Here is a 15,133-nt window from a genome sequence, read left to right on the forward strand (position 1 = left end):
CCCCCAGAACAAGTTCCTAAGTCTTTGACAACTACTTCTACAAATGGTGGGGTCTTCATCATCATCCTGGCTGTGAATTCAGTGCTTCAGTTCATCAGTCTCTCTGAAAACAATAACTGAAAATGAATTTGGGACTTCCCTGGTGGTCCAGTGGTTAAGAATCTGCCTTCCAATGCAGGGGATGCGGGTTCAATCCCTGGTCGGGGAACCAAGATCCCACATGCCGCGGGGCAACTAAGCCCATGCGCTGGAACTACTGAGTCAGTGGGCTCTAGAGCCCACGAGCCACAACTAGAGAGAAGACCGCGTGCCGCAACAAAGAACTAATGCAGCCAAATAAATAAATAAATAATTTAAAAAAAGAAATTAAATGAACTCAATTCCATAGATATGGTCTGACCTAGGCAGAACAGAATGAGATAATCACCTTATACCTTTCTAGACACAATTACATTACTGATTGCTATTGAATCCATTATCAACAAAAACCCTAGCAACTTTGGATTGGTTTGGCCAATACAAGCCTAATACTTGTCACAAAGCTGAGATAAGAAATTCTTCCTTTTTGCTAAATGAATTCTTATTCAGATTACTGTGTCTCAGTAAGGTACAGTAAAAATTAGCAGCTACTGCACATTGGCAGCTACTGAACATTGGCAATAAATATACACACTTTGAAATATACACACTCTGAATTACCTAAAATGTAATGCTACAGGACAGAACATCTCAGAGTCTAGTCTGTTTCCTGTACTCTTATCCAGGGTTAGTTCCCAGATTCACAACCTCCTCTCTATCTTCACTACCCTAGTTCTCACTGTTACCAACCTCAACTACTCTTTCTAGTCCTCTCACCCACATGTTGACAGATTATTCTGTTTATAGCACACAGCTAGCATCGTGGTATTAGTGATTTGCCTCTACTAGTTTACCCTGGCACTGAGTAAAGCCAACCAGTAATTATACTGGCATTTGATAATCAGTTCCTTCTCTCTCAGCAAACCCCATAACTGCAACAGAGCATGATTCCCAGTCGTATGGACTATGCCGTGGATATGCAACATACGTTGAACACATATTTGTACGTATATAATGTATATAGGCATTCTTCCTTATATATAAGGAATCTCTTCACTCTGTAGAGCAGTTTAACTTTGCTGTTTGCTTCCCTCCTGCAAATAAAATAAGCATATCAAGAAATGAGAGATAGTCTCTAAGATCTGTCACACCAGGTCTAAAGGGCTCAGGTCCCTCATCCCAAATGAAGTGAACAATACAAATCCAAAGTTCTGCGTGTTCTATTTTGTACCCTGTGATAAGGTACAAAGTAGTCTTTATATTTGATTTCTACATAACAAGCACCTTTTCGATCAAAATTAAATGCTGCAAGGGGCTCCTATAATTCCTCTATACTCCATCCAGTGCAGAATCTATCTGAGAAGTGAGGTTAAGTGCATGGATACAACAACAGTATTTTAGACCCACAAACAGCCTACCCCTGAGAGACAAAGTGTCTGGGGGAAAATAAAGATATCTCTAGTCTTCATTTTCTTAATTAATAAAACGACAGTGTTAGACTAGATAACTGCTAAGGTTCCCAACTAGTGCTAATACTCCATGAGTCTTTCATTCTGAATACTATTAGTCTCTAAGGGAAAAAAAATTCATATATATATCTCCAGCAGTTCCATTAACACAGACAGTTTGGTGAAACCTGAAAAGAGCTAACACACCTCAGCTAGAAAAACTGTCAACAAAGCAGAACAGAGAAACTGCATGTAGTTTGTTAGGACATAAATGAAGACCATAATAAGTTTAAGAATATAAAAATGATTAATTCTTTTAAGAAGTGTCATTTAAGTCAGCTTAAATTCAATCAAGAAGTGGTGTACATCAAATGCTTTCACAGTTCTGCAAAGGAAGAAATCTTCTGTATCAGTAAATTAACATTGAGACAGACCCTCGAATAAGCGGCATCTATTCTTTAGTATGCATATCACAAAGTCAAGGCTGGTAATACCATTAGTAGAACCACTCTTTCAAGTTTCCTTCAAGAGGGCAGATTTCAAAATCATGAGCTTATTTTGACAGATGTTTACCCCAAGCAGTGATTCCTAGACTAAATTACAGAAGGGTGGGCAAATGATTGAAGTAAACTGACTGCAGAAGAAAATGTTATGGGACCAGCTCTCAGAGAGGATAAGGCATAATCTAGATATACCAAATTTGGGTGCGACTTGACTACTACTGGCCTATAAACTCCTTTGAAGCAGGGGTTAAATCGTATTGAGTCTGTCATCACCCACAGCAGTTTGGCACATAAAGAGTATAGCTCTGAAAGGACTGACCACTGGGTCTAAGCTGAGCAGCCAAGAGATGACTGGGAGAACTGGAACCAGAGAACATATATTTATGAAGAAATACAAGAGCACGAGAAGGCAGGAATATGGTCAGCGCAAAGGTTGAAACCTTGGGAGTTCCAAATACCAACAAGGTTCAACATGCCCTAGAGTTGTGCTCTAAGGTGGCAAATGGGTTTATGGAAGGAAGACAGTAGTCTCAAGGAGGTAGGAAGAGGGAGGCTCAAGGGAGACAACAGTATAGATTTTGAAGTTGCTGATGACAAGAGAAACAAAGTACAGAGGGAAAAGACAATACAGGTGTCAGACTTAGTATGATTGGAGGCCTGGAGACCTAGAGAGCGTACTGCAGACTGACAGTCAGAAAGTGCAGAACCGAGGACAGGGACAGAACAACAGTCTGGAAGTCTACCCTCCTACGCACCTGGTGAGTCGGAGGGGAGTGCCCCTTAAAGAAGTTTGCCCCCAACATGCAGGTATGGGACAAAGCAAAGTTTCATTTAAGACAAAGGGAGAGGGTACACACAAGAAAACAGCTGGGCATATAAAAATGTTTGATCAGTGTCCAAGCATGGTGGGAAGGCTAAAGTAGGGCATTATGGGGTGCCTGGACAGGCCTAGGATATATAAACAGATAATAGGGTTAAGAGCAAGAAGAGAACAGGAAATAAACTGAAAGCATGTCAGTGACCTGAGGACTTCTTCACAGGTAGTCCTGTTACTGAGGAATGTCAGGTCCCTCAGAGTTTCAGCTAGAGCACTGGTTTGAATATGATACTAAAAATGATACTAAGCAAAGGTCAGTTAGAACCAATATTAAGCAGCTTCTCAAATTTTTAATGCGGGGAGTGGTGAGATGTAGGAATGACTAAGAATCGGGAACTTACTCTTTCCCTTAAATTTGTTAGAAATTCTCACAATTCAACCACTGGTAACTTTTGTTTATCAACAAGGAAGGTTGAATAAAATTCTTATTTCAAGTTAAAAATCTAACTTCCAAAAGAATTTTTTGCTGGGACTATAAAAATGCACCTGAAGTCATAAGTTCAGTTTTTATCTCCTCTATATTTTTAGTTCAGCAAAAATGCTCAAAACAGAGGTCTTAATGATTTGGGAAATGAGTAAAACATGAACACCAATCAAAACACAAGTCCATAAACCAGCATTCTCCAAACAAGTCCATACTCTTGGCATAGGTGTGAAATTTTGCGTTTTTAGGTATAGAGCAAAAATAATTTCACACAGCTTTTCTGCTAAGAAAACAATTACTCAAGAGCATAAGAAAGGCTGATTACAGTCCAGAACACCAAGTCTCAACATGCAGGTCATTTTGCCTGACTGGTCTGGTGGCCCTCGGTGGTCCATGGTTTGAGGCTGCTACAACCCTGGAAAAGCAGAGTGGGCCAGGGGGGAAGGGCTGTGACTGAAGCAATGGGAGGGGGTCACCAGGATGGGCAGTGCAGACTCTCCCCCAGTGCTGAGACCTCCGACCTTCCCCACTAGGTTTCCCATATTTTTACTTTTCCTAAAGATGCTGATATATGAAAAATGAACACGAGTTCATAGAAGAGATTCCCATGGACCATTTTAATTCTTTCATTACACCTGTACAATTTAATTCAATTATAATGAATAAGACACAGCTCATTTCCAATCTGCAAGAGAAAGAAATGAAGCAGATCTTCTGCCCAGAAGCTCTGGTGAGTTTTCAGAGGATAAGGAGTGCTCCAGTCTCTTAAGCGCAGTCACACTTAGGATCAGGATGTACCCTGAGGTTATGCAACTTTCTTCCCTTTCCCCTCTCTCTCCCTCAGCCCCTCTTTCTCCTCCCTGCTTCTTTCCATGTACGTATGTACTTATGTATTTAATAACTCTTCTATTGCTCCTTATTTCTTCCTTTCCTTCTTTCTTGCCTGTATGTCACACAGCCCACTTATAAGCCCACTGCCTAGGATGGGGGAAAAAAGTTAAGATATTAACTTCTTCTATTCTCATTGTTCTGGGAATACCTTCAGTCTCCTAGATTTATTTATATGCTCAAATTTGAACTTGAAAGTAATTTAGGAGTTTGGGTAGGGCTTCTGGACACAAAAAATGTTTGAATTGTAAAAATAAAGGAGGGAGGGACTGAAAAACAATGATTTATTATAGCATAAAAAGAGAACTCTAAGTATATTCCTGTGTTGACTCCCTACCTCCCCACCTCCTGTTTGCTTAAGATATAAACAACATCATATATTTTCACTATGAAGAACAACTATTTTACTTTAGTATTATACTGGATTATTTATTTTAGAAAGTTTGTGGCAACTAGTTAACAATACCCCAAAGTTATGGAAATAGCTTGATTATACGAAGTTGGTCACTGTAATTTTATTTCTTTAAAATTATAAGGATGAAATATGTATATGAAATAATATTACTGAATTGCTTCAAAATAATATTGGAGAGGGCGCTTTCAAGATGGCAGAGGAATAAGACGTGGATATCACCTTGCTCCCCACAAATACAACAAAACTACATCTACATGTGGAACAACTCCTACAGAACATGTACTGAATGCTGGAAGAAGCCCTCAGACTTGCCAAAAGGGTCTTGGTACTGTGGCCCGGTGTCAGGCCTGAGCCTCTGAGGTGGGAGAGTCAAGTTCAGGACATTGGTCTGCCAGAGACTCCCCGGCCCCACATAATATCAAATGACAAGAGCTCTCCCAGAGATCTCCGTCTCAACGCTAAGACCCAGCTCCATTCAATGACCACCAAGTTACAGTGCTGGACTCCCTATGCCAAACAACTAGCAAGACAGGAACACAAGCACACCCATTAGCACAGAGGCTGCCTAAAATCATAATAAGGTCACAAACACCCCAAAACACACCACCGGACATGGTCCTGCCCACCAGAAAGACAAGATCCACCAGAACACAGCCACCAGGCCCCTGCACCAGGAAGCCTACACAACCCACTGAAACAAACTTACCCACTGGACGCAGATAACAAAAACGACAGGAACTACGACCCTGCAGCCAGCAAAAAGGAGAACCCAAACACAGTAAGTTAAGCAAAATGAGAAGACAGAGAAACACACAGCAGATGAAGGAGCAAGGTAAAAACCCACCAGACCAAACAATGAAGAGGAAATAGGCAGTCTACCTGAAAAAGAATTCAGAGTAATGATAGTAAAGATGATCCAAAATCTTGGAAATAGAATGGAGAAAATACAAGAAACGTTTAATAAGGACCTAGAAGAACTAAAGAGCAAACAAACAATGATGAACAACACAATAAATGAAATTAAAAATCCTCTAGAAGGAATCAATAGCAGAATAACTGAGGCAGAGGATGGGATAAGAGACCTGGAAGATAAAATAGTGAAAATAACTACTGCAGAACAGAATAAAGAAAAAAGAATGAAAAGAATTAAGGACAATCTCAGAGACCTCTGGGACAACATTAAATGCACCAACATTCGAATTACAGGGGTCCCAGAAGAAGAAGAGAAAAAAAAAAAGGGACTGAGAAAATATTTGAAGAGATTATACTTGAAAACTTCCCTAATATGGGAAAGGAAATAGTCAATGAAGTCCAGGAAACACAGAGAGTCCCATACAGGATAAATCCAAGGAGAAACACGCCAAGACACATATTAATCAAACATTCAAATATTAAATACAAAGAAAAAATATTAAAAGCAGCAAGGGAAAAGCAACAATTAACATACAAGGGAATCCGCATAAGGATTCCCATAAGGTTAACAGCTAATCTTTCCGCAGAAACTCTGCAAACCAGAAGGGAGTGGCAGGACATATTTAAAGTGATGACAGGGAAAAACGTACAACCAACATTACTCTACCCAGCAAGGATCTCATTCAGATTCGATGGAGAAATTAAAACCTTTACAGATAAGCAAAAGTTAAGAGAATTCAGCACCACCAAACCAGCTCTACAACAAATGCTAAAGGAACTTCTCTAGGCAGGAAACATAAGAGAAGGAAAAGACCTACAATAACAAACCCAAAACAATAAAGAAAATGGTAATAGGAAAATACATATTGATGACTACCTTAAATGTAAATGGATTAAATGCTCCCACCAAAAGACACATATTGGCTGAATGGATACAAAAACAAGACCCATATATATGCTGTCTACAAGAGACCCACTTCAGACCTAGGGACACATACAGACTGAAAGTGAGGGGATGGAAAAAGATATTCCAGGCAAATGGAAATCAAAAGAAAGCTGGAGTAGCAATTCTCATATTAGATAAAATAGACTTTAAAATAGAGAATGTTACCAGAGACAAGGAAGGACACTACATAATTATCAAGGGATCAATCCAAGAACAAGATATAACAATTATATATATATTATATAACCCAATATAGGAGCACCTCAATACATAAGGCAACTGCTAACAGCTATAAAAGAGGAAATCAACAGTAACAGAATAATAGTGGGGGACTTTAACACCTCACTTACACCAATGGACAGATCATCGAAACAGAAAATTAATAAGGAAACAGATGATGTAAATGATACAATAGACCAGATAGATTTAATTGATATTTATAGGACATTCCATCCAAAAACAGCAGATTACACTTTCTTCTCAAGTGCGCATGGAAAATCCTCCAGGATAGATCATATCTTGGGTCACAAATCAAGCCTCAGTAAATTTAAGAAAATTGAAGAAAACTGAAATCATATCAAGCATCTTTTCTGACCACAACGCTATGAGATTAGAAATGAATTACAGAGGAAAAAACGTAAAAAACACAAACACATAGAAGCTAAACAGTATATTACTAACTAACCAAGAGATCACTGAGGAAATCGAAGAGGAAATCAAAATATACCTAGGGACAAATGACAATGAAAACATGACGATTCAAAACCTATGGGATGCAGCAAAAGCAGTTCAAAGAGGGAAGTTTATAGCTATACAAGCCTACCTCAAGAAACTAGAAAAATCTGAAACAAACAATCTAACCTTACACCTAAAGGAACTAGAGAAAGAAGAACAAACAAAACCCAAAGTTAGCAGAAGGAAAGAAATCATAAATTTCAGAGCACAAATAAATGAAAGAGAAACAAAGAAAACAATAGCAAAGATCAATAAAACTAAAAGCTGGTTCTTTGAGAACATAAACAAAATTGATAAACCTTTAGCCAGACTAATCAAGAAAAAAAGGGAGGGCTTCCCTGGTGGCACAGTGGTTGAGAGTCCACCTGCCGATGCAGGGGACACGGGTTCTTGCCCTGGTCCAGGAAGATCCCACATGCCGCAGAGTGGCTGGGTCCGTGAGCCTTGGCCGCTGAGCCTGCACGTCCGGAGCCTGTGCTCCGCAACACGAGAGGCCACAACAGTGAGAGGCCCGCGTACCGCAAAAAAAAAAAAAAAAAAGCAAAAAAGGGAGAAGACTTAAATCAATAGAATTAGAATTGAAAAAGGAGAAGTAACAACTGACACTACAGAAATACAAAGGATCATGAGAGATTACTACAAGCAACTATATGCCAATAAAATGGACAACCTGGAAGAAATGGACACATTCTTAAAAAGCACAACCTTCTGAGACTGAACTAGGAAGAAATAGAAAATATAACCAGACCAATCACAAGCACTGAAATTGAAACTGTCATTAAAAATCTTCCAACAAACAAAAGCCCAGGACCAAATGGCTTCACAGGCGAATTCTATCAAGTATTTAGAGAAGAGCTAACACCTATCCTTCTCAAACTCTTCCAAAATATAGCAGCGGGAGGAACACTCCCAAACTCATTCTAGGGGCCACCATCACCCTGATACAAAAACCAGAGAAAGATGCCACAAAGAAAGAAAACTACAGGCCAATATCACTGATGAACATAGATGCAAAAATCCTCAACAAAATACTAGCAAGCAGAATCCAACAGCACATTAAAAGGATCATACACCATCATGAAGTGGGGTTTATCCCAGGAATGCAAGGTTTCTTCAATATACACAAATAAATCAATGTGATACACCATATTAACAAACTGAAGGAGAAAAACCATATGATCATGTCAAAAGATGCAGAAAAAGCTTTCGACAAATTTCAACACCCATTTATGATAAAAACCCTCTGGAAAGTAGGCATAGAGGGAACCTACCTCAACATAATAAAGGCCATATATGACAAACCCACAGCCAACATCCTTCTCAATGGTGAAAAATTGAAACCATTTCCACTAAGATCAGGAACAAGACAAGGTTGCCCATTCTCACCACTATTATTCAACATAGTTTTGGAAGTTTCACCCACAGCAATCAGAGAAGAAAAATAAATAAAAGGAATCCAAATTGGAAAAGAAGAAGTAAAACTGTCACTGTTTGCAGATGATATGATACTATACATAGAGAATCCTAAAGAAGCTACCAGAAAACTGCTAGAGCTAAAGAATGAATTTGGTAGAGTAGCCAGATATAAAATTAATGCACAGAAATCTCTTGCATTCCTATACACTAATGATGAAAAATTAAAAGAGAAATTAAGGGAACACTCCCATTTACCATTGGAACAAAAAGAATAAAATACCTAGGAATACACCTACCCAAGGAGACAAAAGACCTGTATGCAGAAAACTATAAGACACTGATGAAAGAAATTAAAGATGATATAAACAGATGGAGAGATACACCATGTTCTTGGATTGGAAGAATCAACATTGTGGAAATGACTGTACTATCCAAAGCAATCTACGTATTCAATGCAATCCCTATCGAACTACCAAAGACATTTTTCACAGAGCTAGAACAAAAAATTTTACAATTTGTATGGAAACACAAAAGACCCTGAATAGCCCAAGCCATCTTGAGAAAGAAAAACAGACCTGGAGGAATCAGGCTCCCGAACTTCAGACTATACTACAAAGCTACAGTAATCAAGACAATATGGTACTGGCACAAAAACAGAAAGATAGATCAATGGAACAGGATAGAAGGCCAGAGATAAACCGATGCACATATGGTCACCTTATCTTTGATTAAGGAGGCAAGAATATACAATGGAGAAAAGATAGTCTCTTCAGTAAGTGGTGCTGGGAAAACTGGACAGCTACATGTAAAAGAATAAAATTAGAACACTTCCTAACACCATACACAAAAATAAATTCAAAATGGATTAAAGACCTAAATATAAGGCCAGACATTACAAAACTCTTAGAGGAAAACACAGGCAGAACACTCCATGACATATATCACAGCAAGATCCTTTATGACCCACCTCCTAGAGAAATGGAAATAAATACAAAAATAAACAAATGGAACCTAATGAAATTTAAAAGCTTTTGAACAGCAAAGGAAACCATAAACAAGACGAAAAGAGAACCCTCAGAATGGGAGGAAATATTTGCAAACGAAGCAACTGACAAAGGATTAATCTCCAAAATATACAAGCAGCTCATGAAGCTCAATATCAAAACAACAAACAACCCAATCAAAAAATGGGCAGAAGGGCTTCCCTGGTGGTGCAGTGGTTGAGAGTCTGCCTGTTGATGCAGGGGACACGGGTTTGTGTCTGGGAAGATCCCATATGCTGCGGAGCAGCTAGACCCGTGGGCCATGGCCGCTGAGCCTTCACGTCTGGAGCCCACGCTCTGCAACGGGAGAGGCCACAACAGTGAGAGGCCCACGTACCGCAAAAAAAAAAAAAAAAAAAAAAAAAAGGCAGAAGACCTAAATAGACATTTCCTCAGAGAAGATATACATATTGCCAACAAACACATGAAAGGATGCTCAACATCACTAATCATTAGAGAAATGCAAATCAAAACTACAATGAGGTATTACTTCACACCAGTCAGAATGGCCATCATCAAAAAACCTACAAACAATAAATGCTGGAGAGGGTGTGGAGAAAAGGGAACCCTCTTGCCCTGTGGGTGGGAATGTAAGTTGATACAGCCACTATGGAGAACGGTATGGAGGTTCCTCAAAAAAATAAAAATAGAACTACCATACGACCCAGCAATCCCACTACTGGGCATATACCCTGAGAAAACCATAATTCAAAAAGAGGCATGTACCACAATGTTCATTGCAGCTCTATTTACAACAGCCAGGACACGGAAACAACCTAAGTGTCCATCGACAGATGAATGGATAAAGAAGATGTGGCACATATATACAATGGAATATTACTCAGCTATAAAAAGAAATGAAATTGAGTTATTTGTAGTGAGGTGGATGGACCTAGAGACTGTCATACGGAGGAAGTAAGTCAAAGAGAAAAACAAATACCACATGCTAACCCATATATATGGAATCTAAAGAAAAGAAAAAAGGTTCTGAAGAACCTAGGGGCAGGACAGGAATAAAGACGCAGACATAGAGAATGGACTTGAGGACACAGGAATGGGGAAGGGTAAGCAGGGACGAAGTGAGAGAGTGGCATGGGCATATATACACTACCAAATGTAAAACAGATAGCTAGTGGGAAGCAGCCACCTAGCACAGGGAGATCAGCTCGGTGCTTTGTGTCCACCTAGAGGGGCAGGATAGGGAAGGTGTGAGGGAGATGCAAGAGGGAGAAGATATGGGGATTTATGTATATGTATAGCTGATTCACTTTGTTATAAGGCAGAAACTAACACACCATTGGAAAGCAATTATACTCCAATAAAGATGTTTAAAAAATAATAATAATAATATTGCACAAGAGGATACAAAAATGCATGAAGCTGTAGATGTATGATTGCATACTTTTTTATATGTCCATTAGACTTTATTAAAAAGTTTACATATAAAAAATAATAACAGAGGAGGAGAAGTTAAGAAGGGTGTAGTTAAAACAAGATTATCCATGAATTGACAACTCATGGTGAGGTGGGTGGTGAGTACTATTCTATTTTTGTATGTGTTGCAACTTTTCATAATAAAAGATGCTATAAAATGTTACTTTGGAAACTTGAGCAACTGTAAGATTCAGATGCATGGTATAAAAGCAGTATATCTTTTAAATAAGATTTTGATTTAAGGTTTAGTGCATTAAAAATGAAAAATCAAATTTTCTTTGCAATTTTGTTGAAACTGACAATTTTTCCACAAAAAATTCTTGTCATAATTACGAAGGAAGACTCTATAAACTACGATGTATAGGTGTAGTAATTCTTGTGGAAAATTGTTCACATTCTGTCGTATACTACAATAAATTTATGATTGTAAATAAGAGAAAGAAATAATAAAATCTGTCTCCTAAAGACACAGTCAATAAGTTGGTTCTGATATGAGTGAAACTAATAGTTCTAGTGTATCATAACTATGTATGGACATGTTTTGCATTAATTCTATTTTATTCATTCCCTCTCTATCTCTTAAGATTCAGTAATATTTATCAAGTACTGTGAGATAACCAGCAGTCCTAGAGAGATACATTAAATGCAGATTACATATTATATGCATTCCCCAACTTACAGAAGGGTTATGTTCTAAAAGTTTTTCTGTAAATAAGCATTTTGGGACTCATATCACATTTTCCCACTGAAACAATTTTATAAAAGGTAGTTAGGTCAATCAGGCCACCCCACAGAAATCTATAAAGTTCAAACTTACTGGACCTATTACATTTTACTGCAGCGCTGTGGGCTTTTTTTTTCCCCAACTAACCACCTTGTACGACTATTTCTTTGATAAATGCAATAGGGATTCTAGGAATACTTCTCTTGTCAGAGGCTCTGTGTACACATACACACACACCCCTTACCTGGGTCTATGTGCCAAAATGTTCCTTAGTTATCAGAGTATGCAGAGTGGAGCAGAGTTTAGATGAGGGGCTCTTGCATTTGAAGGCTGCAGGAAGTTGGGGTTCTAGAGCTTACTAAGGGGCAGTAGTCTTGGGAGGTTCTATGGTAACTGTTCCTACTGGGTGTCACAGATATAGGGCAGAGATGGGGGATTATAACTTTCACGAGGTTTATCTTCTAGAAAATCGTTTTTTTAAAAAATTAGACACTTCCTAATAATCACTTTTAATATGAATTTTTAAATGTTTATAAACTCAGAGCAAAATAAATTATAGGTTACTTTTATGTACTTTAGCTGCATCCTAAGCTATAACAATAATCTCTTCTCCCTGGCTGGACAGACACAGGCCTCCCTCCACCCACCACAGGGAGAGGATGCCAGCAGGAGGTCCTGGAAATGAGTGTTTAATCTAAGGAGAGGGATGCCTCTATTTGGGATCAACTTTTCTACCCCACTCCAAGGCAACTAGGTTTCTTTGCTTTGAATATTTTTATGCCACAGAATGTTTCCTTGGATACAAGAAAAAGGTGTAAAAAGCCACAGAGATAAAATGACTTAATTTCATATGTAAACACTTTCTTATACGCCTATTAATTTGAAAGAAAAATACATAGAGATTCAATATTTACATAAAACTACTAGGCCTAATACCACATACAGTTTCTTCTTTTTTCTTTTAAATTCAGAACTCCATGAACATGCTTCAATTATGCAGTGCTACCATACCATTATAAGATTGTAAATGTATTTTTATAAAGTCCAGGTCCATAAATATGACACAACTTTCCAGATTCACTATAGAATCATAACAGAAATCAAGAGTTGCAGATTCTTCCCTGTCTCAAACTCAGCCGACGTTTATTCCACTTGCCTGCATAGGTGTTGGCCTTGTTCAGGAGGTCTGTGCATGCGTGCATATCAGCGAAAGCCCGGATTCCTAAGCAGTTGACAGGGTGAAGCTGAGATTCCAAAAATTCACAGCAAGTCTTCTTCACATCCTGTAACTGTAACAGACCAGCTGCTGGGAGAAGTACCTATAACACACAAGTAAGCATGGTTAGGCAACTGGCTAGGAAAAGTTTCACTGTTCACTGTGTCTATAGAGGGCTTAGGGGTCCAGCTCAAGATCTGCATCCAGACCCCAGCATCCCAAAGAAGAGTAATGTAACAATTATTTGCAAAAAGGGTGATGCCTCCTTCCATTCCCCATAATTTCTATGGAATCTTTCAAAGATCTCTTCTTGTTCACAAGAATATAAGAGATATCAGATCATATTAGATTAATGATTCTTTTCATAAGCAGAAATAAAATGTTCCTTTGAATTTTAAAAACATAAATTATTAGGCTGTTAGGGGGTGCTATGGTTCAGTGAAAATGGTTTTCTTCCCTTAGTTCAAGCAGTCATGAGCTTCAGTGAATTTGTGGGGAAGGGGTGAGCACAGAGTAATATATGCCACAACAAAGCTTCATTCTGTTTTTCCACTGTCTCTGAGTAACACCACAAACTGCTTTCCTTAGGGGGATAGAACAATTTAAAACTCCACAGTCTAACTACAATCAAACAGTTTCTCTGAAATGTAATGTATGTGCTAAAACAACCCATAAAGAGTAATTGCCTAATAATAACTTTTTAATTTGTATTTTTATTTCAATAACTCCAAGAGATTTTGTATTAATTAGGTTATTCTTTGGGATTTAACCAGTATCTTTACTAGAAATACTACATCCAACACTACAACTGCTTTTCAAATAGGTCAATGATGGAAAAATTCTTCCTTGTAAGTGAATTAGTATGATGCTATGTAAAGGACCATATTTGAAAATCAAATTGGAAAACTTCTTAAAAAAAACTTCATAAAACTTCATAAAAAAGAAGTTTGCAAGTCCTTCTATAAAAGCCAAAGGGAAAAAAAACCCTATCAGAATAGTCAATTTAAGAAAAGGTCACATTGGCATATTAGCATAAAAAATAAATAAGATCTAAGTTCCTTCCAGAACTGACTTCCATATATGCCAAGCTGCAGCCCAAAGAGGAAAAGAGAAAACAGATAGTAGTTTTGAATATCCTTTACAATTTCCCTAAATGTATGTAGTAAGTCCTAAATGTGGAAGAGAAAGAGTGCATTCGTATCTTTCTGTAACACAAACTACTTTATTTTCTTAAAGGAACCACAGCAGCTTTTAACTCTCAGATCTAAAGGCTGTGGGCCCGCATGTACACAATCAAATGGTTATGAAGCAAGGACTAAGAGGACAACTCTTTGTGTTTTAGTCCAACTCCAACAACTAATATTAGTTTTTTCTGAAAACAAGGAAACAGTACCTGGTGATAATGTCTTTTCCTTCTAAATTTAACAAAAATAAAGTGTAAATAATTCTGTTTATAGCCGAATCTTTTGTATAATATATATAGTGTGTTTCATTATGTTATGGGAATGAATCTCCATGGAAGGCTTTAGTTGCTGACAATTTGCAAGTTGGAGTTTTTCTACACTGGTATAATTGTGCTCTGAAGTAACGTAAAGTACGTTCCAAGATGCTTAACTGTGCAGCCATTTAATTCAGCAAATACATATAGTTAAGTGGTCTTCAGCATAAGATTCAATCTCTGTGAAATTTGCACAAATATCAGTAGTAATGATCACCCACCTAATCAGCATCTTCCCAGAGACAACAAAGTGTAATACAGTAGTACTCAAATTGCTTCGTAATACAGAAAGACAGGAATCCTTGAGGGGGAAAGCAGCCAAGCAGAAGCAGGTTCACTCACGCATTGTTGGTGAGTGTGTACACTGGTTCAACCTCCATGAAGAGCAATTTGTCTACTTAATCAAAATTACAAATGCACATATCCTCCAACCCAGAAATTTAACCTACAGATACACTAACATATGCACAAAAGCTCACACACACAAGACATTCATTAGAGCATTATTGTGGGTAATAGCAGAAGTTAGAAAAAAGCCTAAATGTCCACCGTAAGGAGACTGGTTAAACACTGGTG

At 38.1% G+C, this 15,133-nt stretch overlaps 1 protein-coding gene across 1 annotated transcript in view; it reads right to left on the reverse strand.

Moving 5' to 3' along the window:
• The window catches only part of KLHL2 (kelch like family member 2), a 127,077-nt gene that overhangs the window by 41,112 nt on the left and 70,832 nt on the right, over nt 1–15,133 (reverse strand). Inside the window, exon 5 of the mRNA XM_082652657.1 lies at nt 13,000–13,162. Coding sequence (XP_082508783.1) covers nt 13,000–13,162 — 163 coding nt within the window. The remainder of the gene's footprint in view (nt 1–12,999; nt 13,163–15,133) is intronic.

This window comes from Grampus griseus, assembly GCF_964374135.1.
Source record: "Grampus griseus genome assembly, chromosome: 4".
Classification (NCBI taxonomy): domain Eukaryota; kingdom Metazoa; phylum Chordata; class Mammalia; order Artiodactyla; family Delphinidae; genus Grampus; species Grampus griseus.